General features: G+C 43.2%; 1 protein-coding gene across 1 annotated transcript; it reads right to left on the minus strand.

Annotated features, from left to right (window-relative positions):
* Positions 1-3,906: 3,906 nt before the first annotated feature.
* On the minus strand, positions 3,907-21,920 carry gad2 (glutamate decarboxylase 2). The gene is made up of 16 exons (XM_047567961.1): positions 20,953-21,920; positions 20,593-20,655; positions 20,247-20,390; positions 19,296-19,529; positions 18,159-18,249; positions 17,229-17,341; positions 16,636-16,751; positions 16,256-16,335; positions 14,555-14,609; positions 14,271-14,387; positions 12,622-12,686; positions 12,455-12,533; positions 12,213-12,362; positions 11,876-11,983; positions 10,706-10,795; positions 3,907-8,674 (listed from the first exon to the last, which is right to left on the minus strand). Exons 1-16 carry the CDS (start codon positions 21,026-21,028, stop codon positions 8,501-8,503), a joined length of 1,755 nt encoding a protein of 584 aa, XP_047423917.1. The 5' UTR covers positions 21,029-21,920; the 3' UTR covers positions 3,907-8,500.
* Between the last annotated feature and the right edge of the window lie 131 nt (positions 21,921-22,051).

A 22,051-nucleotide genomic window follows, 5' to 3' on the forward strand; every position in this document is an offset into this window, starting at 1 on the left:
CCACTTCCGTTCTTCATTACTGCAAACAGGGGAGGGGTCCAAGCTTCCTGAGACGTGACCCCACCCTGATTCTCACCCCGTGGATCCCTCTAATCATCGTCCACCTACCAATCCATATCCCTAAACCCTTCTCCTCCCTCCATCCATTTCCCTCACATCCTGCCTTCCTATAAACTTCCTTGCATCAATCAGGCAAGGTCTTTGTTGGTGAATTTATGGCCAGGTGTAATTCCACTCGTCAGCTGGTGTTCACTAAGTTTGTCAATGTGTCTTTATTAAATACTGGAAACAGCTGCAAACTAGATAATTAATGAAAATACCACATTTGTGGCTCAACGCTAAAGCACTCTAGACCAGAGTGCAGCTGCAGAGCTGGGTAAAAGTTCTTTGTGGGTATTGTAGTCTTGTCGTCATTTAATGCATGTAGAAAATGACTGGGGCAGGCTTGCACTGACATTTGAGGTGCTTTGTAATGCACGTGTGGTTTATTTTAAAAACTCGTGGTTATGATGACTCAAACCTACGTTCTCGTCCTACCAGCCGGAGTCGGAGCTCAACAGAGCTGGCTACTTCCTGAAAGAGAGGAAATGGTTAACACTGTCAAGTGATACATATAACAAGTTTGCAATAATTATGTTAAAAACAGTGTTGCACGATTAACACTAACAGACGATTAACACTAACAGACTATTTTTTCCCTCCATTGACGTGTTTTCACCTCAAAATACGACGCATGCTCGATTAACTTCTTCTTCTTCTGCTGCTGTCAACCAAGCATGTGGCCTCTTCTTTTAAGGTTAGGGGGGCTTTCATGTGTTCACTGAGCAGTATCAGAGTGAAACCAAACAGTAACAGATGACCTAACAGCTTCTGCGTTGACACTGAGGCAGAGGGAGATTTCAGGCGACTCAGAAGACCGTGAGGTGAACGCCACCAACCCAGACACCAACATCTGGCTCGGCTTAGTCGTCCTACACGCACACACACATGAAGTCTGTTAGGAAAGACTTTAAAGGAGCCTGGGAATCCTTCTGGCCTTTCTGTCAAAAGGCTTTGGTAAGGCTCTTTCAAGCCAGACGCCCTGATTTTACCATCTGCCGTTTTGCTCATAAATCACTTCCACGTTTGAGAGAAGAAGCAACTCCACTGTCTTAAACTTCTTGACGTGTTTGCTACATTTCTTCTCCTGGTCTGCCGCCCGCGTGTTTGGAACAAGCGGCCTCTCTCTTCTTTGTGTGCAGGATTAGAGAGCCGGGGCTCTACAAGGCCTGGGATGTCTCCCACATGGCCGAGGTTGATGCTAAAACACTGAGCAGATCGTCCAGGTGACTCTGGCGTATAGCACCGCTCATATGGAAACATCTCCAATCAGGGTAAGTGGAAGAGAAACCCCAGACCTGATCCCTTAATCATTATTTCCTAGGCTGGCAATTTCAGCCCTGAAAAATATTTAGCCTGAGCTGCCCGCAGGAAGATAACAGCGGCGGAGGATCTACAAGGTTGATTAAAATTAATTTGGAAGTCTCATGGCGCAGGAATCTAAAATGTGATGTCGAGAGCACACGCAGGTAACTTCTTGATGATAATTAATGGAGAATGAGCTGACAAGTCGTTTTGTCTCTGCAGAGAGCAGGTCGTAAAACTCCCGGTGTGGGCTCGGGGGGCGAACAGAGAGGTAATGAATTTAACTTTGCACAATTACACTTAGTTCATGTTTGTCATCACGAAGTCTTATTTGTAAGTATTTTCCATGGGTTTCTGCTGTAAACTGTTGATGTCATGTGTGCAGCACTTTAAAAGCCTGGGTTTGAAATAGATTGTGGTTGTTGAATGAAAAATAAGATGACAGAATTTCCTTTTGATTAACCCGCACATTTCTTTCAAATACTGCACTTGAAGCAATTTCAGTCTTATGTGATCTTCAAATGTCCAACTCCAAAGCAGAAATAAACATGTTTACAGGCCGGTACAAAAGCAGCGTCCGCCTCTGTAGCTAATTTCAACTGGTCTTATGTGCAAATTGTATCAAGTCTTAACCCTTTAAGACTTGAACATCCACCTGCGCATAAAAAATTACCGTAACTCACGGATGGACAAAATTCAAAGTGTGGCCGAACATTGGGAAGTCGTGCTTTCTGCCATTACGGTAACGATGACGCACCGCTGCTGTTGGGTGCAGGTTGGGGAACAACGCAAGACTGGGGAGCCCCAGGAAGAGGGAGCTGTTTGGAGGAATTTGTTGGTAAAAACAAAGTTAGTAGACAAAAGCACAACTTCCCAGTGTTCAGCCACACTTTGAATTTTTACGTTATACCAGCTTGTTCAGGATTTAAAGGATTAAAGTTATGCATAACTAAAGGTTTAGCCTCTGCTGTGTGCCTCGGCATCATCTGCCCATCTCAGCTCCACTGCACCCTATACATAGTTTTGCTTAGCCAAGATGGCGACGGCCTATGACGACACGCAGAGCTTCAAAACTGCTCTTCAGGAAGCACACCGATGACATCACAGTACTCTTATTAGGTTTCACGTGCAATTTGATGGTTCCAAGACGGTAAACCTTTCCTTTCGTCTTTACATCAGGAACTCCAACGAGCATGTTGTGTTTTCAGGACACATCTCATCCATTTGGTGACGCGCCAAACAAAACTTAATTCCAGATGTGCAAACATCCGTTTAGCTGTGGTGGAGTTGGCACAGTGACACTTTGCAACATGGTAGCCGCTACACAGGGAGGACATTTAGGTACATTTGTCAGTCAGGTTACGTTCCAAAAACGCATCTGCAGAGGGTTCACCGTGGAGACGGTGCTGAAGTCTGAATCTCATCTGTGTAACGTGATGGATCGGTTGCCGCACTCAACCATCTTGCGAACACGCTCAAACCGCTGTGTGGAAACAGTTAACTAACCAAACGATTCCATATTTGTAATGTTAAAACCATCCATTTCCTCCGAGCGCTTTAAGTCAGAGCCAGCTGATAGTGTGCTGCCCAGATGTTTACTTTAAATCACACATTTCACTTTTGTATCGGAGGCCTCTGTGTCGCTTAAATAAACAACGAGGGCCATTCTCTATCCGGCTAAGCTGCGGCCCAAAGAGAGACGCCGATTATCTCTGAGTTGTGGTTTCTTCTGCTTGTCTGTGTAGGAGACATGAGGTGAGCCATCTGTGAAGCTTTGGCGCTGTTTGGACTTGAAGTGATGTTGTAATCAGAGGCGACTGAGAGGAAAATAATAATGTTTATTAGCAAAAAAAAAATGTCTTGCTACATTTGTTGTACATTTCTTTTTTGGAAGGGAGGTGAACACACACTCCCTGGTGGCGCTCCAGGACTAAACTGTGAGGCAGCAGTGCCATCTAGAGAGAAGACAGTAACCTACTAGTGTAGTGACACTGCACAAAACAGCAGCTTCATAGTAACAGACGACGATTTAAATTATTGTTGTAATTATTGTTATTGTTGCTGGTGTGCATCAGAAGATCCATTATTCTTGGTGTAATCTTGATTAATAGTATCTTTACTGAGTTTGCTTCCTTCAGTACGTTCCAGTAAATATTTATTTAGAAATGTTTCTATAGACTGTGATTATAAATCAAGTGAACGTGCTGCTTTGTGCCATCTTCATTGTATAACTCCAGAGGCAATATATAAAAAAAGGGTTTTGAGGTTTGAAGAAGTTATATAAGCATGAACAATGCTCTTTTGACTGCGCTAAGCCGTCCTCACCTCATAGTGCTGCGAAAGCACCACTTTCCGTGTCCCACTCCACCGTTCGAGGACTTTTCCCACCAGTTTATGTAACAATTCAAACCTGAAATGAAGCATAGACTTTATATCCTCTCAAGTCTGCACATTAAAAAAATAAATAAATAAATAAGTAAATGAAAAGACATTCACGTAATCTTTGTTTTGACAATATTTATTTCTATTTTCCCAAGAAGAGTAACATATAGTTCAGGACAAATGAATGTCTGAGAAGCGAGCACAGCAGTCTGCAGAATATATGATTCAAAACTGCACCATATTCAGTGAAATAAACTGCACTCAGAGTTCTAGGGGTTTTTAATTGCTCTCAAACGACATTTCCTCTAAGCAAGAGCCTAGGGTCAATTCAATCTTCTTTGTCAAAGTCTAACGATGCCTGCACTGGGCCGGACAATCAGATCCAAATCATTTTACCTCCCATACATCCCATGGAGTCAAGGGCCAGGGGTAAAACCAGAAAACGGCGGCACCGTGACACGAGTCAACGCAACCGCCTCAGACACACGAGAAACAGAGCGACAGCGGGCAGCCGCGAAGAGGAAAGCGCGCGGAGAACGTTGCCACTGCTACCAGAGGGCGAAGCAGAAGAGGAAAGAGAGAAGAGGGCGCACAGGAGCAGAGCAGAGAAGAGCTTTCAGAGAGACATGCTGAGGGACTACACACACATATAGATATAATGCTCTAGAGCTGCGACGGTCTTTAAGCAGAAAGACGGAGGATAGAGAAAGTCAGGTCAAGCGCGGAGAGGAGTTACAATGCAAGGCGAGGTTAGCATGCTAGCAGCACGGAGAAACTTTACAGGAAGCCCAAGACACAAGAGATCACATGTAAAGGCTAGAGCGACAGTGCACTAATCTACAGGCTAAGCTATACATTGGACACTAAAGCTAATTACAGGAGCTACATACACTGTATATATGTATATATATTTATATATATATAAATAGATATATAGGAGACTGTACATCAAACAAGCTGGATAGGCAAGGCATCGCATGCACGTGCAAAGGAAGCATTTCTAGCAGCAGCAGCAGCAGCAAGAGAAACAGAGTGTCTGACTTTCCAAGACTACCACAGTGAGGTTCCTTTGTCATCTTAATAACTCTGATGTTTTCCGTGTCACAGTGTGCAATTTTTATCAGGGGGGGAACATGATCAGGAAGTATTTGAAACTTTAGCCTGATGAGATGTTGGACAGTTTAACAAGAAGCTTTACATTATCTACAGAAAAAGAAAAGAGCGAAAGAAAGAAATGCCTTAATAATTTCAAACAGACCCCTTGATTCATGGCACATTCACACCAAAGAGCTTAAGTTACATTTTTTAAATAGATTTTTTTTTTTTTTTTCCTTTTTTGAAACATTAACTTATAGACAACCATCGGACATTGCACGTTATTAGGTCATGTGTATACTCTAAAGTGCACAACCCTCCAGTTTTGGAGGAAAACTAGACAATACTGGAAAATTCTTTTTTTACTAAGGCAACACAGTTACAAACACGCTAAGGTACACACACCGTCAAGAATCACTTGTGCACGAGAAACACAGGGAGACGAAAAATGGCTTTGCATATTCATTTAAGATCCAAACACCACGAGGCTCGCGTCGACGGGCGAGGCTCGTGCGGGTTTCGCGGTGACATCTGTCAGTTTCTTTAAAGCCAGTCCCTGAAACACGGTTTTCTTTGAAATAGCGAGAAAAGTCACAAACCAAGCATCTGACACGCACACACACACACAGAGATACACACTGGAGAAAAGAAAAGGAAGAAAAAAAAATTGCTTTTCGGCCTAACAAGATGAAAATACAAGTAATCTATATCGGAGATAGAGAAAATATGAATACCTCACAAATAGTCTCTGGTTATATGTCTTATATACATGTATGTATACACAAAGATATGTACTTAGGACATCTTGAAATACTATTTACAATCTATGATTAAAAGTGATTGTACACTGACCGACCATGTTGAGCAAATTGTGCTTATCTAACTTGTCCTAATGCAAAAATGCTACAGAACCTCTGCTTGTTCAACCAGAGTTCACATTCCAGCAGCTAACCCGCCTACGAGAAGCATGTCTCTATTTTATTTCTTTTTGCCAACTAATTGTGCATTTGGTCTGGAAACTTGATTATCTATTGTACATTTGATTTTTTTTAATTTTTTTTATTTATTTTTTTATTGTTATTTGTTTTGTTGATGCTTTGCAGGATACACATAAATTGGACCCATACTCACATATTGCTCGTGAATGAATAAAGGTGGAATCTCGGTTGCAATGCTAAGGGATGCCGCTCCTCCCTACGATGATTTTTATTAGTGCAAGTGATGTCAGAAGTACAGTAGCTGCAAATCTGGTGGAGTTCCTGTGTTCACGCTAAACGCTTTTTTATTGCCCCCTTCCCAGTCTTCTCAGACTTTCCAGTAAGTGCTCTTTCAAAAACTCTTTCAAAAGCTTTAAATAGTTATAATCCTTTAGCTTTGGCATCAGTTGTGACAACTGGAACGATGTTGGGCAGTGATTGGCCACTGGCAGGTCATGTGCCCCCTTAAAGCATCTCAACATCAATACCAATGGACTTCTAGACAACGTAGGCTGCATCGAATTTGTGTTTGTTTGTGGCACTTTAATCTAATATAACTTGAAATAGCAAAACTCCTACTGCTAGACTTTAACAGACGCTCTCTATGGCTTTTCATTTTAGGTTTGCTGATATTGTTCTTTAGTTCTTCAAATTCAAGTGAGCCCAGTGCTTTGAAGGCACTTCCTCACTTTGCTCCGCTGGCTAACAGGTCCTATATCCTGTTAGCTTTACTTAGGTTAGTTAGAAAGGAAACAAAGCTAATCATTAAGCCTCAAAGAGGAGCATCAGTCCATTATTTCGCTCATGACCACTTTATTGGCAATAAATACCTGTTTTGGGGGGGATGGTTTGGCTCTGTTCTGGGACCATCTCTGCCTTTCTATGAGCTTAGATGCAGCAGCAGCAAAGATCCCCGCGATTCAGCAGAAAAGGAGGAGCTTGGGGTGGAGGCGGGTTGCAAAGCAGCTTGCAAGGGAAACAGCAAAGGTAGGCAGGCTTAAGCACCAATAGATAAGGCGCCATGAATTAGGTTGACTAAATCGAGGCTTTAGCTGAGCTATGAGCAGATGTAACGCCTTGTGAGCTGAGCTCTGAACCTGTGACCTGCCTGAACCAATTTTTTGTCTCCGAGACATCCGTTGAGGTGGAGCGGGGCTCTAATGCAAATGCCAAAATCAGGGAAGCACTGTCCTTTTTGGACGTTTACATCCACTAAGCAACTTTGGAACGAATCCATCGGCGTGGTCAACAACAGAGATGTGCATCGATAAACCGGTTCTTCATGCTTATCGATTCCCCTTAGTGGTACTTTTCGTGTTGAATCTTTATATTCCAGGCCACAAGTTTGGCTGAAATGCACCTTCGCCAACCGCCATAAAACGAAAGAAGAAGAATCTTTACGTCGAAGCGCGTCATTCACATCACGTGACGGCAAGGAAGGCGCGATGGCAGAGGCTGAAACGGCCCAAAGTGTGGCTTCACGTCACTAAAAGGGACTGTAACACCGCAACGTGCGATTTATGCGGCAGCGTAACTTCAAGCAAGGGCAGCAACATCACCAACACGATGAATCGACACACGTATTAAACAGCGAGTGATCAATTTCTTATGTTTTTTACACAGGCTCTTATCTCTTGTTCTGTTGTTTACACGAAACCACCACCACCTACTTTTTCTAAACCAAAAATTCTCAGAAGGAATCGATAAAGAATCGGATCGATACACAGAATCGATAATGGCATCGGTATCATTACAATCTTATCGACGCCCATCCCTAGCCAACAATCCTGTCATACAAGACGATACTGAACTCTTGAATAGCGCATCTTCTGCAATACATGTGCAACACTGCAGAAAAAAAAGGGGATTCTGATTTTAACGAATGCATGTCGCTAGCTGGCATGAGGACACAGCAAAAAGCCGTAGAAGTGATAAACATTAGCAGAATGGAGCGATAAGCTGCAGATTAAACTGTGAAAGGCAGAGGATGGATTTACATGACTATAAATTCACGCCGTGTCATTTTAAAATCGTCCCTTTCCTTCTGTTTACGTCCGCAGTGCAGTAGGGGGGTGTGGGGGGGGGGATACAACACCAGTTAAGAGATTAGTTTTAGTATCTTTTGATCCAGAATCACTGCTTGAAGTACTGTGTGCAGATGTAAAGGCAGTTGATTAAGCTGAGGTAAGGTGAAGTGCTATTTTCCTTTTAAACCAGAAGTTTAAAACGTCAAAGTTACGACAGAACACAACCACGTTTGGCACTTAACGACATACTCGGCAAATGGGAAATGATTCAAAAATAAAACTCTTCCTCATCGACTTATTGCACAAGCTTTTCATATCACAAAAAAGTACATATAAAGTTACGTCACTTACACTACTCTGGGATTTACTACACTACAGGAGAGGCAGACAGAAGCACTTTTACACCGCTTCGGACCAAGTCGGCCCACTGCAAAGCTACAATACATAATATAATGGATATATCTGTGGGTCTTTTTCTCAAATATACTCTTAGACGCGTGACTTTGGAGGAGAGAAAGAGAGAGAAAAAAAGAAAAACCAGTTTACCGGTACATTCACGACAAACAATTCATCCGTCAAAGGGGGAAAGCACAGGAGGACTTGGTGAGATGAGTCTTATAGATCCTGGCCGAGGCGCTCGATCTCCTCGATGAGGAAGTCGATGTCCTCAAAGGTAGCAGCTGGATTTGAGATCACCATGCGGAAGAAGTTGACCTTGTCCCCTTGAGGTTGGTAGCTGACCATGGTCGTCCCGTACTCCATCATCCTGGCCTTAATCACTGGAGCCACCTGGAGACGCGCAAAACACAACACCTTACAACTTCATTTTTCAGTCTGTTTGTGTTGACTTTGAGTGAATTTGTGATAATAGTGAGTCTCTTTATGATGATTTTGTGTCTTTTGAGTTCATTTTTGGCTCATTTTTGGTATTTTTTGTGTTATGTTGTGACTATTTCTAGTCTTTCTGTGGTGATTATATGTTTTTTGGGACAATGTTGAGTCTCTCATCTTGTAGTGAGACTCTTTATGGTCATTTCCGATCTCTTTTTGGTGAGTTTGTGTCTCTGAGTCAGTTTTTCAGACTATTGTGTGACTATTTTTTGGTTTGGTTTTGGGTCCCCTTGCGTTCAGTATGGGTCTCGTTTTGATGATTTTGTTTCTTTGAGATAATATTGGGCCCCTGTTCTTATTTTAAGTCTCTTTGTGGTAACTTTTGGTCTCCTTTTGGTGGGTTTGTGTCTCTTTGAGCTAGTGCTTAGACTATTTTTGTCATTTCGAGTCTTGTTTGTATTGATTTGTGTCTCTTTGTTACTATTTTTGAACTCTATTTTTGAATCTCTGTGGTCATTTTGCTTCCTTGAGACGGTTGTTAGTGCATTTGTGATCATTTTGAGTCTCGTTTGGGCCTTTTGAGGCACTTCTCACTGCCGCTGGATACCTCAGTGTTTTATATACAGTTCATGAAATTATCCCATGATGAAATGCGTATTGCTGCAATGAAATATTGAATCAATGACCAACCGATGTAGTTTTCGAAAAAGTTTGCAATGCGCTTATTTGTTTGCTTAGTTTATCCACAGATACAGACGCCTCATTTCTTCTCAGATCACTCTGATCCTGGTCTGTGTAGTTCATTATCTCCCCCCACCCCAGACCTGACAGCTAAATCTGACACCAGCCGGGGCACACAGCACCGTGATTGCTGCTGCCTCTGCAGAGTCGAGCGGGTTATCTCCGAGCGCGCTGCGGTGACAGCCGTTTATTTTGTGCGCGGCACAGTCTCGATGGCGGTGTGGATTTTGCGCCGTGACGGGCGGTGGCAGATTCAATTTCAAGTTTGAAACTCGCACTCCTTGTTTTGACCAAGCCCGGCCTCGACGTCTCGCCGATGTTATCGTTCTGGAGCTGGAGCGCCTGTCATTTTTTGCACCGCAGGGAAGGGAAGGCTAGAAATTAGGAGATTACCATTGCTGTGCACGTGGGTAAACTGAAATGAGAGTTTGGTGCAGCTTTAGCTTAAGAGCTTAAATTAACAGCGACTCACGGGGAGAATTTAAATGAATCTGGATGGCTTCAGCGCTGAACTTACTCCTCAACAAAGTCGGTTTCAGGCTCAGATTTGTGTTGAGGCTTCCAGCGTGTGCTCTGCGTCTCAAAGTCATTCTTTCCAAATCTCTTGCAGGTGTCCCATCCGAGCTGGCACGCCTGCGCCTAAATAATCAACTTGATTCACGTCAAATCAACCTCTTGACAATTTTCCAGTCGTTCCCGTCCGTTAGTAGGGGTCATTACAGCGAGTGGAAACCGAGGGAAAAACCTCCTCCTGTTCAGACTCTAATTGAGCAGCATTACATCATTCATCAAAGTCTGGAAGAGAGGGATGTGGCCAACAAACAGTCGGTCCAGTCAGTGATGCATGAGAAGTGTCAACCAAGCTTTAGGAAAAGTATGCAGAACTATGAAAATAACAATTTGATGGTTTTAGAGAGAAGGAGGAGCGAGGGGAGCGTTTCTTTTTCTTTTTTTTTTATGTTGCTCACGTGCACCATCTGTTGGTCCTAATTGTCAATTAGTAGCCCCTGCTGCTGTGGGATGCTCTGAACGGCCTCCCCGTCAGTTAACCAAATAACCTCACTCCTTTTTAACCCTCCCTCTCTGACCATTTTAAGACCGTTTGCCATTTCTCCCGAGCGTGACGCAGATTAGACGGATATGCTGATGGTGGAGCCGGGTATGAGCGGTGGGCTTGGCAGGGGGAGCGCGGAAGAAGGTTTGCCGGGCAAGATGCCGCCGCCAGGCCCCTTATCTCGGCTCACCCACCTTGTGCAAGTGTTTCTTTCTCTCCTCTTTGTCCTCCATGTAGCGGATCCCGGGGGGGAGGTACCAGAAGCAGACGTTGGTGTGCTGAGGCTGAGGGAACACACGGACGACGAGAGATGAGAGCACAGGCAAAGAAAACGAGGCGCAGAGCTAAAATGATTCAGTGAGCAGGTAAAACCATTCATTCAGATTTAGGCTCTTGGAGTAACTCTGTTTTAAAGTGCATTTTTAACACAGCATGAAAAAGGATCAGATTTTAAAAAATACACACAATCTAAAAGCATACATATATAGATGGGTCATCTTTGAATGAAATCCTACAGACATGTCCAAATAAAAGGCGCTGCAGCCTCCAAATTGAAGCAAATTTCAAGCGAAAATGTCATTTCACATCACAAAGCAGCAATCCATTAGACGTTCCCACATCGGACAGGTAGCCTGCCTCCTCCTCAGATTCTCTCCAGACGTCTGAAAGCTCTCTCTCTCTCTCTTTTTTTTTTTTTTTTTTTTTTCTCTGGCATCTGAGCCCCTGTTAGAGCCGACTGGCTGCCTCCGAGGGGGAAAGGCATTCATTACCGACGGCTGACTAACCATGCACACCAGCCTCATTTATACAGCCGGGCTGGTTCAGCCGCAGTATATTCAGCATCAGATTGATGTAATGGCTCAATGGGAGGCACAGACAAGTGAACACCTGGGCCATTGCCCAGAGGACTTGGCTGCTTCTCGTCACCCTCTGGGCTGCGATGCTCTTAGCCTTTTTGAGGCTCAGCAGGAAAACAATAAGCCTTGAAACATTAAAGAGCGTCTGTCGTAGACGACTCTGGGAGTCCGAGCGTTTTAACACGAGACTTTTTGCTAAATAACCCCTTCATTCCCACATATGTTTGTGTTGTAGTTTAGCTTGCTGGAAACCACGCCATTCATATGCATATGAGCAATTACAGGCCGTTATGCTATTCATTAAACATAATAGCGGCGCATTATACTGACGGCCAGGGGTGAAAGTGGCATTCAGCCAACACAAAGCCAGAGCACTCCGCGTGCCAATCAGGACCCCGGTAATGACACCGAGTACGGCGAGGTAAAAGGAGCGACGTGGACCGACGCTGGCTCTGACTGCGCGGCCACAGACAAATGATTCCAAGTGAGAGATGAATGTGAACATACTTTCCCATCAAAAACCATCTCGTATCCTTCTCTGTCTTTGATCTTGTTGTAGAGGTACTCCGACAGCTCCAAGCACTTGTCAATCTGAGCCTCAAACCCAATGGTGCCCTGTTAAAGAAGAAGAAAAAATAATAAGGTAGTTAAATCTGTCTGTTTGGATACATTTAGACTAAAACTGAAGGAGTTTTGGTGCCTGTGTACAGAGACTACTATCCAAAGCTATTTTATAATTGCTCCATTAAATGTAGATTGCAGCTGTATACAAAGTAATCAGCTGCTTGAAAACGAGACACACACACAGTAAACTTCTGCTGCATCCTGTGTCAGACCCTCCTACCTTGGCTCTCCACATGAGCCACAGCTTGAAGATGTCCACATGGCGTCCACACTGCAGCGCTTTGTCTCCGGTGTCGTAAGAAAGGTCGTAGTGTTTGTCCTGCTGGAACAGGTAGCAGGCGTGCATCTGGTTGCAGTTCTGCATCAGGCCCTGCGGAGTCGCGTCCAGAACGTTTAGGTTAATGAAACAAACCGGGCGTCGTTTGCAGAGCGTGAGGTGCGGCGATAAAAACCGAGGCATACCTCCTCTCTGACCAGCAGGGCAGAGCACTGCAGAGGGACTGACATCATCTTGTGTGGGTTCCATGTGACGGAGTTGGCCCTGCAGTTTATAAAAAAGAAATCGCCGCCGTTAGTCTTCACTCCAGCTTCAAATATTTACCTCCAGCTCCTAAGAAACAGGTACTTGCCTCTCGACTCCGTCCAACTTCCACCTGTGTCTCCGGGACATGAGCAGACTTCCTCCCCACGCTCCCTGATACAACGTAAAAAAGATGCCGTAAGTGTTTTTTTTCTTCAAAATATCACCAAAATAGCAGCCCTGTCTAAAAGGGATATTCCACAGATTTTAAACATCAGTCTTCAGATCAAAATGTCACGTCTCTGATGAAGTGGCGACGCTCGAATAATCTTGATCTAGATTTTGAGGCATTTAAAGGTGGCATTTAAAGACAGATTTTCTAGGGATAGGACTTTTATGCCCAGGCATTTATGAAAAAGTTGATATACAAGTTGGTACACAGAACGACAGGGGTCTTCAATGTTTTTAGGCCAAGGACTCTCAAACCGATGGAGAGATTAAGCAGTGACCCCCTACCTACTATATGTGTTCTATATTAAACTCACCCTAATGCTGTTTATAAATATATATCATTTTGCATTCAATATTAAGCTAATGAAATATTAATTCAAATATTAATTATTTTTCCCAACATAAGCAACAGTGGTATTTTTGTCTGGATTTTGGAGACTGGAGGTGAAACTGTGACTCGATGAGCTGTCTGACAGAAAAAAAAGGGGGTGGGTTATTTTGAATATCATCAAAGTCCTTTTGTCTCATGTGACAGTAAAGTGTAGCTCTCTGGTGTTTGTCTGATTACAAAGTTACATTTACCACATTTTTGTGACAGTTTGTTAAGAAAGGAGGTTACAGGCTGATTTACAATACATTGTTTTTTTTATATTACACCATAGAAGATGTTTCTATTCTCTCGATGATTGACGATTAGTCTGGTCAGTTATTTCACTGATCGTGGTTACATGGACAGAATTTCTCCAGGCAGTTTGAAATCAATATGTGGAGTGTCAAATCTGTTCAGGAGGAGGAGAGGGAGCATCATTTTTTTTTTCTCTAACTTTACCGAAAACAGTGGCAGCCCAAGTTTTCAGCTTCTCCGCCCACATTCATTCTCTACTAAAGGTTTAGAGCATCTCTCTCAGCCTGATTGAAAACTCCTCCTGCTCTGATGAAGGTTGTTACATGAGGCATTTGTGCTCCAACTAGTGTTTATACAACTGAATGTAAAAAAAAATATAAAAAATGTGTCACTGCTTTTACAATCATCTCTGGAGCCTCCTGACATTTATTATCGTCAAAAAGTCGCTAATGGCCACCGGAGGCAGCAGATGCCACAATTCTCTAATAAATAAAATAAGAAGAAAAAAAAAGAGAGATGTTTGCTTTTTTCATCACAGCTCGTTGCGGAATGATAGACAAGACCATTTATGTCTCTTAATAGAGGTGTCCCCCTGTCAGGGCTAAATCACCTTCATTAATAGATAGAGTTCCTTCAGTAAGAGGGCCCGTGATGGCGAAGTCAGGGGAGGAGATGATTTACGGCCTCTGTTCCAGTTTTTCTAATCTCCAGTGTTAGATGGGAAATGGCTAGCTCTCTATCTGGGTCAACCGCGAGCAGTTTGGAGGCGAGACAGACATAATAGATTTGTCAAACTCAGCGGCGAGCTCTGTGTATTCCTTCACTAAAATCCCCTCTTCCTGCCCCAGACACGTATAAGGTGAGAAAAAGTTTTCAGCCAACGTTCGGCTTGAATTACTCACATCGACGTGCATCCAGATGTTGTACTTTTTGCAGATGTCAGAGATGGCGATTAGAGGGTCAAAGGCTCCGTACACTGTAGTCCCTGCAGTCGCACTTACGAAGAAAGGGACAAAACCCTGCACAAGAACAAATGCAACGCGGTACATGAGGCACATGAGGCACATGAGGCACATTTGATGTTGTTGCATTGTGCAAATTTTCCTCCTCATCTGTACTGTTTCGTTCCAAAGAAGCCATAAAATCTGTATGAAGTGATATTTATAACAAGATGTATCTCATCTACCTTCTGTTTTGCCTCCAGTATTCTCCTCTCAAGGTCAGCTGGGATCAATTTACCGCTGCAAAGGAAAAAGATGAGTTGTTTGTTAAGTCATTAGCAGGTAAAAAGAAATAAATTATAATGCCAACACAGCAATACAGAGAAATAGTCAGTTTAATTAAAATTCCTCCATTTGACACCCTGCTGCTTAAAAGTACATGTACCAAAGAAAGATGACACATAACTGACGCATCAACATGGAAGCAGCAGTGTAGGTCTGCCAGTTAAGTTCAGAGAAAAGACGAGAAACGCTTGTGTCATGATTTTTTTTCAAATTCAAATAACATTAAATGAAAACTGAGAAGGGTAAATGATTGTAGAATTGCAGGAATATTTGTCTATGAACTGAGAGAAACTGAGAGTAAACATGCAAAAAAAAGTACCTCAATTGCACCCAAAGTGACAAGCAGTGACCACAGTGATCTATTAGATGAAGAGCTGCAGGCGACAGAGTGAGACTTGTAACTTCCTTAAGGGGGTAACCACAACTTCAAAAAAATCAGACCACAGTTGCTCAGTAAACGATGAAAAAAGCTAATTATTGCCTGACTTTTTTTTTTTTTTTGTTATAACAATAGTTTGTTTTCCCACAAGAACGAGCTCTCATTGCCGGCAATTACCAGGGCTGCGAAAGGACTTTAAGTGTAATTTCGTAGACAAATGTTGCTGTAATACCACAATCATTTACCCTCCACAGTTTTCACTTAATATTATTTGAGGTCCTCGCCACTTAACCACAAGCATTTCAGTGCTTTCTGTAGATCGAATGAAGTTAAATAACTTCGGTTCAGGAACGGGACCACGCCTCAAGCATCCAAACATTCACCTGCACCTGCCTACACAGGTGCATCTAAACTCTCCTCGCCCTTTTAGCTCAGTTCTCAAACCCCCGCCACCTCAACCCTCTCTGTTCTCTCTTCTTCTTTACAGTGTCATTACAGGAACCGCAGAGATGTCATACCATTCATCATCACATCCCCATGAACCATTTCCCACCTCCCCTTTAACCTGGTCAAATAAAGCTCTTTGTACAACCGAGACGTGGTCTCGTAAGTGAAACTATTGTTGTTTTAATAATAATGATAAAGTTATACAATAGCTGGTCTTTCACATCATTCTATGAACACCTGTGATTTATACGTCACACGAGTCTGCAAACAGTAACGCACAAGTTATGGTTACTTTCCACTTTTGTTACCAGGCAGCTCTTCATCTAACAGATCACTGTGGCTATACTCCTTCTTTCTCCAGTGGTCAAAAATACAAATTCAAACTATTCTCACTGACATGGCACATTTAATTTCCAGCGACTTCTTCGTAAAAAGACAACTTGTAAATACATTTAGACACACACACACACACACACACACACACACACACACACACACACACACACACATATATATATATTTAAATATTAAGTTCTATAGCAAAGCATCTAACTAAATGCTGCCATGTTTTCATCAAATGTGTCTTAGACTCAGTTAACCATTGCATTACCTCATGCATTGATAGGCGTGGGCTGTAGAAAAGGAAAATATGCCTACGCTCATGTGAACGAAGGAGTCGATGTGTCACCGTGACTGTGAAGCGGCTGAGTAACATTTACTATTTACTTTATTACTTTCTACGACTGGAAGTGGTTCAGCTGGAGGTCGACTTTACCTTTCGTCTGCTTTGATGCAGATCACACTTTCAGTCCCAATGCCGAGAGCTGCTGCTCCTTTTTTGATTGAAAAATGGCTCTGGATAAAAAAAAAAGATAAGAAAAAAGGGAGCAGATTACAGTAGATATGTAATAATAATAACAATAATGAATGGTTTGGGTCTGTCAGATGTCCTTTTAAAGCAGAGCGAAGTTATCGCTTATAATGTGACAGACACAGCGGTCACCTTGTGTCCTTCTACGTCTGACACACAGAATGTCAGCTTCATATCAGCAGGAGAGGTGAGAACGTTAAACGTGACACCATTTCTGTTGTAAAGGAAAATCTTTGACATTCGATTTAAAAGAATCAAACCAGGAGGATCAAACGTGGACCTACGTGTTCAGACGTGAAGGCCACCAGCCTGGGAACAGACGACATTCCCTTCTCTTTGACCTCGGGGAACATCTTGAAGCGAGCCAGCAGCATGGCATACATGTTGGAAATAGCACCACCTGCAGGACAAGACAGGGCTCAGTGGTTTGCAGTCAGGTGGCGTCTCATGGGAGGGATGCAGGGATAAAACTGAAACAGAGCGTTAACGGGGCTTTAAAATGTCCGCGCGTGTTCAAAATGAAGGAGCAACAGCCGAACGCTTTGTTTACAGCCAATCAGGAGGGGCGCATCGAGAGATGACACACAGCGTCCAAAATCACAGCAGTGTCACAGCCAATCACAGGCCCTGTCATTAAACCCTCCAATGGCTGCTCCTGAGCACAACCACAAGTGCATGGGAGAAATGAAGGAGTGGGGGAAGCTTAGGCCAGAAAAAGAAAATTATTTTATGCTAATTGGCTTTGAAACCGGTTCCATTTATGTCATCAAAATGCAAATTGACACATTACAGCACACACAGTCACTCCGGCCGTTCCATTTTCCAGTGAGACGGAGGGGAGGGGGGTGCTGCGTTACATACACACATACATACATACCAGGAGAAAAGATGCCATCTCCTCGCCCGTCCGTCCAGCCGATGATCTCCCTCATCTTCTTCAGGGTGACGTACTCCAGCAGCACAAAGACGGGAGCCACCTCATAGGTGAACCTGCGTTACACAAGGCACGTCACATGGTCACACGAACGTGGCGCCACCGTGGTGACTCACCACAGGAGGAGAATGGGCTTTTCACCGCAGTTTTGGGAAACATTTTTTTGAAGAAATACTTTCACAAAACGCTCCTTTTTTTTGTGCAGGAGGAGCAGAAAGATTGGGGCCCAGATTTCACAGGACATATCTTCACGCTTCAAGGGGCACAACTTGCACTGATGTTGTTTTGCAGTTGCACAAAAAATCTAATTTAAAATTCGACCAGGCTCAGGGCCGCATTTCTTATATTTGGTCTCTGTTGTTATACGTTTAACATTCCCACCCCTCTGATGACTTAAAAACACATTTATCTGTTTAAAAGGTTTATTTTTATTTATTTTATTTTTTATTTAAAAAAAATCTCCAGTGCCATATTGTGCTCACAGTTGCCAGAGCTGAAGAGTTTATCAGCCCAGAAACACACATCAGAAATTAGCTTCAGATTAGTCAGAATTTAATTTCAGAGCTAATTTTCTCCCCTTTAATCCCCATGGGGATCGGTGAGGGAGGGGGGGAGGGTGTGAGGGGGAGGGGTAGAAATCCAGAGGTGGGAGGGGAAGTGATGCAGTGAGGGAGTAAAGGGAGAATCTTGCCTTTCATTTCACCCTTTTCATTTGCGATGATTGAGTGAGGGGATGGAAAAAAAAAAAAAAAAGCCACTATCAGAGGCTGTGCAGACGCAGAGCAGAGTGCACGCGGACGGACCGGAAATGGAATCCATTGTCATTGTCATTATCAGCGTTTAACATCGTGATGTAGCAGCCAGCATACTTACATATTGGTGTTGGCGGTGGACGTCAGCCAATCAGCCGCCAGGCCGACCATGTCTAATCCTGTGGAGAGCTGATTGAAGTACCTGGGGTGGGCTGGAAGGAGGAGGAGGAGGAGGAGGAGGAGGAGTAAGGGTGTGACATGGCTGCAGTTTGAACATTTTGATCAGAAAATTAAAAAAAAAAAAAGGAACATGCTGCGTGCTTGTGTTTAGTCTGAGCTTGTGCAGCTTTGATAAATGCAGGGTGTAGCTGCAGTGATGATACTTTAAATGATGACACGGTTATAGTGTAATGTGGGGGTTTAGTAAGAGACAAACACAGAAAAAACTGTTTCCACTTTTGTTTGATAATCATAGGTGTTTTTAGAGGAACTTGAAAAAAAAGCTTGTAGTTTCTTAAAATGTGATGAAATATATATATTTTTTGTAAACGCAAATATAATAAAGGCTAGCTTCCTGGCAAATGCACGAATCTGTATCAGTTTAGATTTTATTAAATGGGTAAACATATAGAAAATATATATATGTGTATACTTGTTTTTGAATGGGTGGATCTGTGCTGTTGCTGCAGTAAACGTCCTCCTGCGTGTGTCAGTCAGGGGAGAATAATGGACTTGGCCCATGAAGCCCTCTTATTAGCCTATTATCTCCTACTTGGAACCAGATTTACTGCGTCACTGCGTTTATCGGTCTGGTGGCCAGGAAGAGGAGGAGAAGCAGGAGGAGAACGCGTTTTATGGGAGTCGTTTATTATTTTTCAATATTTAACGTGTGAGATACAGGATGTATTTCTTTGTTTTCATTTTTTGCACGACCAGTGAAAGGGTAAATCTTTGCTGTGGTTCAATTTGCATGTATTTACTTATTTTAAATAATTTGCGCCATGTTAAACCCTGTCGTAGTAGTTTGGTCGTATTTACGTCGTCACATTTTATATTCCTTAAAAAAATGATGTATTATACGTGGATAAATGTCACACAAAGACACGCAGAAGGCCGGAATTCAGGCCTCAAAAAAAAAGAGAAAGAAAAAGAAAAAGAGGTGCATCCTAAGATGGTTTAAATAAATAAATAAATAAATAAATAAGGGGTTTAAGAAAACATGCATCCACAGCATGCAGCCATGGAACTAGACACCGACCTGTTTTAATGGCGTATTTGAGAGTGGCGCGACAGCTGATCAAGATATCATCCAGGTTCGCCGGCTCATGCTGCAGCTCCCAGTTGTTCATCTGGAGCAGCTCGTTTGGATAATGAAAATCGATAACTTTCGTTTCCCGGTCGAAAGACTCCACGATGTAGGCCAGCAAGATATCCACAACTTCCTGCAGGAAGGTCATTGTCTTGGCGTCACCGTCCATGGCGGGTAACAGGTCTGTGGATATAAAATGTGTAAATGAATACAAGTGGCATCATTTAAAAATTTTCTTTGTTTGATTTATAAATCTGGATTTTCTTGAAGGGGTGTGTCCGGTGAAAAAAAAAAAAAAAATCAGTTTCGCACATTTCCAGGCCCTTGATTAGGACTAACAAAAAGCAGAAAATATAAAAGATTCCAGCGATTGTTATTTTTATAAATCTAAAATCCGAGCCATTGTTTTCATTTGGTTTGACTTGTGCTGCGTTCAACAACTGCAAGCAGGAGATTTTTGCTGAAGGTGACCTCTCCGAAATAAATATATATATTTATATATAAAATGCACCACAACTCACCACAAAATGTTATAAACAATTTAAATATATATAAATAAATAATTTAAATACACATTAACAAATATGGATCACGTCCTAATAGGAATATTATTTTATCTTTGAAACAAAGAATAAAGATAACATGGCATTTAAATGATAATCAGGCCACGGGATAATTTGCATAATCAGGTGCAATTTATTTATAATGTCAGATGATTTGATTTAAAAAAGAGCAGCCATGTATAAATGTTATTAATAATTCTGATAATAGCAGAGGTATTTTTTGACTGACTAAATGAAAACTTTACAATTTAAGGCCAAGTTTTAGTTCAGGAAAACACACCAGGAGCCTTTTTTTGTTGTTGTTGTTTGTTTGTTTGTTTGTTTTTTTGCTTTGTACCTGTTGAATAGAGATCGGAGAAGACCACGGCGGCTTTGGTGCAGTTGCAGGATTTGTTGCAGCCGCAGGTTCCAGCAGCAGTCTGCGGCGGCTGCTTGTCTCCAGGCTCGGCTGGTTTCTCCACCTCCCCGACATTGAGCAGCGCTTTGGAGACGCACAAGAACAGCGTCGAGATATGTATATATATTATTTTTTATCGCTCAGTCCACAAGGCCAGACTGTAGCCCAGATATAAGGGCGGGAATAACAGCGCCTCGTATCCCAACACCACTTCCTAAACCAACAATACACGCACACACACACATACACTCACACCCACACACCCTCCGCTGTCAACCAAACGTACCACATAATTTCGATCCAATTCCTCCGGATAATTTCTGGGCCGCCGCTTGGCACCAAGCCCTGGCTGGAAGACAGAAGGGGATAAATCAAATGAGGGCGCGCAGCCTTCAGATTTGGTCCAACTTTAAAATAGCAGCCGAAACCCCCCAAAAACACCATGCAACTTGGAATAAAACAACCATTTAGACTAAAAAAAAAAAAAAATGCCTCCTGTGAGGTAAATGAGAGAAAAGGCAGCTGGTTGTGAAGCAGGCCTGTCTGGTTGGGATTCACTGGCTTATAAGACAATGCACTGGCATTAACGCTGCGCTCGGTCCATCAGAGGTGGTTTGAAGGCAAAAAATAAGTCACGGTCACTCACGCGTACTGGGGCTCTGACTCCCGGTATTGGCCCCCGCATTATCTCCGCCAAGAGACCAGAAACCGTGTGATGCCATTGTTGCCGGTAGTTAGGAGCTGCACGAGACACGGAGACCGACAGAGCCCATCCACACGCGACGACCGGGAGCTGTTCAAAGCTGATGTGGTGCTGAATGTGACTGGACCTCTCCGACTGCTGCAAATCCTGCCGTGCATCCGACAGACGCTTTATTCGACAGGAGAGCCCCTTAAAAAAAAAAAAAAAAATTGAAACACAAAGCGCGTCCTCGGTGCTCCTTTCCTTTTTGCGGCGCCCACAGGTGCACGAAGCAGCGTCTCCGCAGAGAAATCCGCAAACACTTGGTTTCTTCAGCAGCGCAAAGCGCAGCCGCTCTCTCTCAGGAAGAAGGAGAAGAAGAAAAAAAATAGTGCAAGACACTTTGCGCAAGTTCACGGCGCAGTGGAATTTGTGCTTTTAACGGAAGCTTGCTGCATTTCAAATTAAATTAAACCAAAGAAGCAAGGCGAAGAGAAAAAAGAGAGAGAGGTGATGAAAAGTGGGGTAAAAAAAAAGGCAGCTATATGGCTACAGCTGCTGGTAAATATGGAGCGCGCGAGCCATGCCTAATTGCAACCTAAATTTCACGTCACTAAAGAAATCCCATCGTGATTCACTTCAGGTCATGACGAGCCGCGTTGCGTCGTGCGTCGTGACTCCATACATCCCCAACATTTTGTCCCCTGCGCGCTGAACTTAGCCTCCATACAGACGGCGGATGCCAACTAATTCATCTGCTCGGCAATCGCAGACCTATTTTCTTGTAGACCGCCTGCTCTAATTGCCCGCCTCCGGTGGCGGAGACAGCGGGTCGGAGAGGGGACTTGGTTCAAATGGCACAAAGTGCGCATGGGTCCCTCCTCTCTCTGCTAAGTGTTGGGGCGCGTTACTCCCAAAGTATTTGTTACTTGGGACTAGTTTTACTCCCTGCAGATAAATCGTGCATTCTCTTTGGCGTTCCACCCATTTTACATTTTAGTGGGGCGTTTTTATACCTACATTTGTCACAGTTATTTACTAATTATCGAAGCTAAACGAATTC

The sequence above is a fragment of the Mugil cephalus genome, chromosome 18 (assembly GCF_022458985.1).
Source record: "Mugil cephalus isolate CIBA_MC_2020 chromosome 18, CIBA_Mcephalus_1.1, whole genome shotgun sequence".
Taxonomy (NCBI): Eukaryota; Metazoa; Chordata; class Actinopteri; order Mugiliformes; family Mugilidae; genus Mugil; species Mugil cephalus.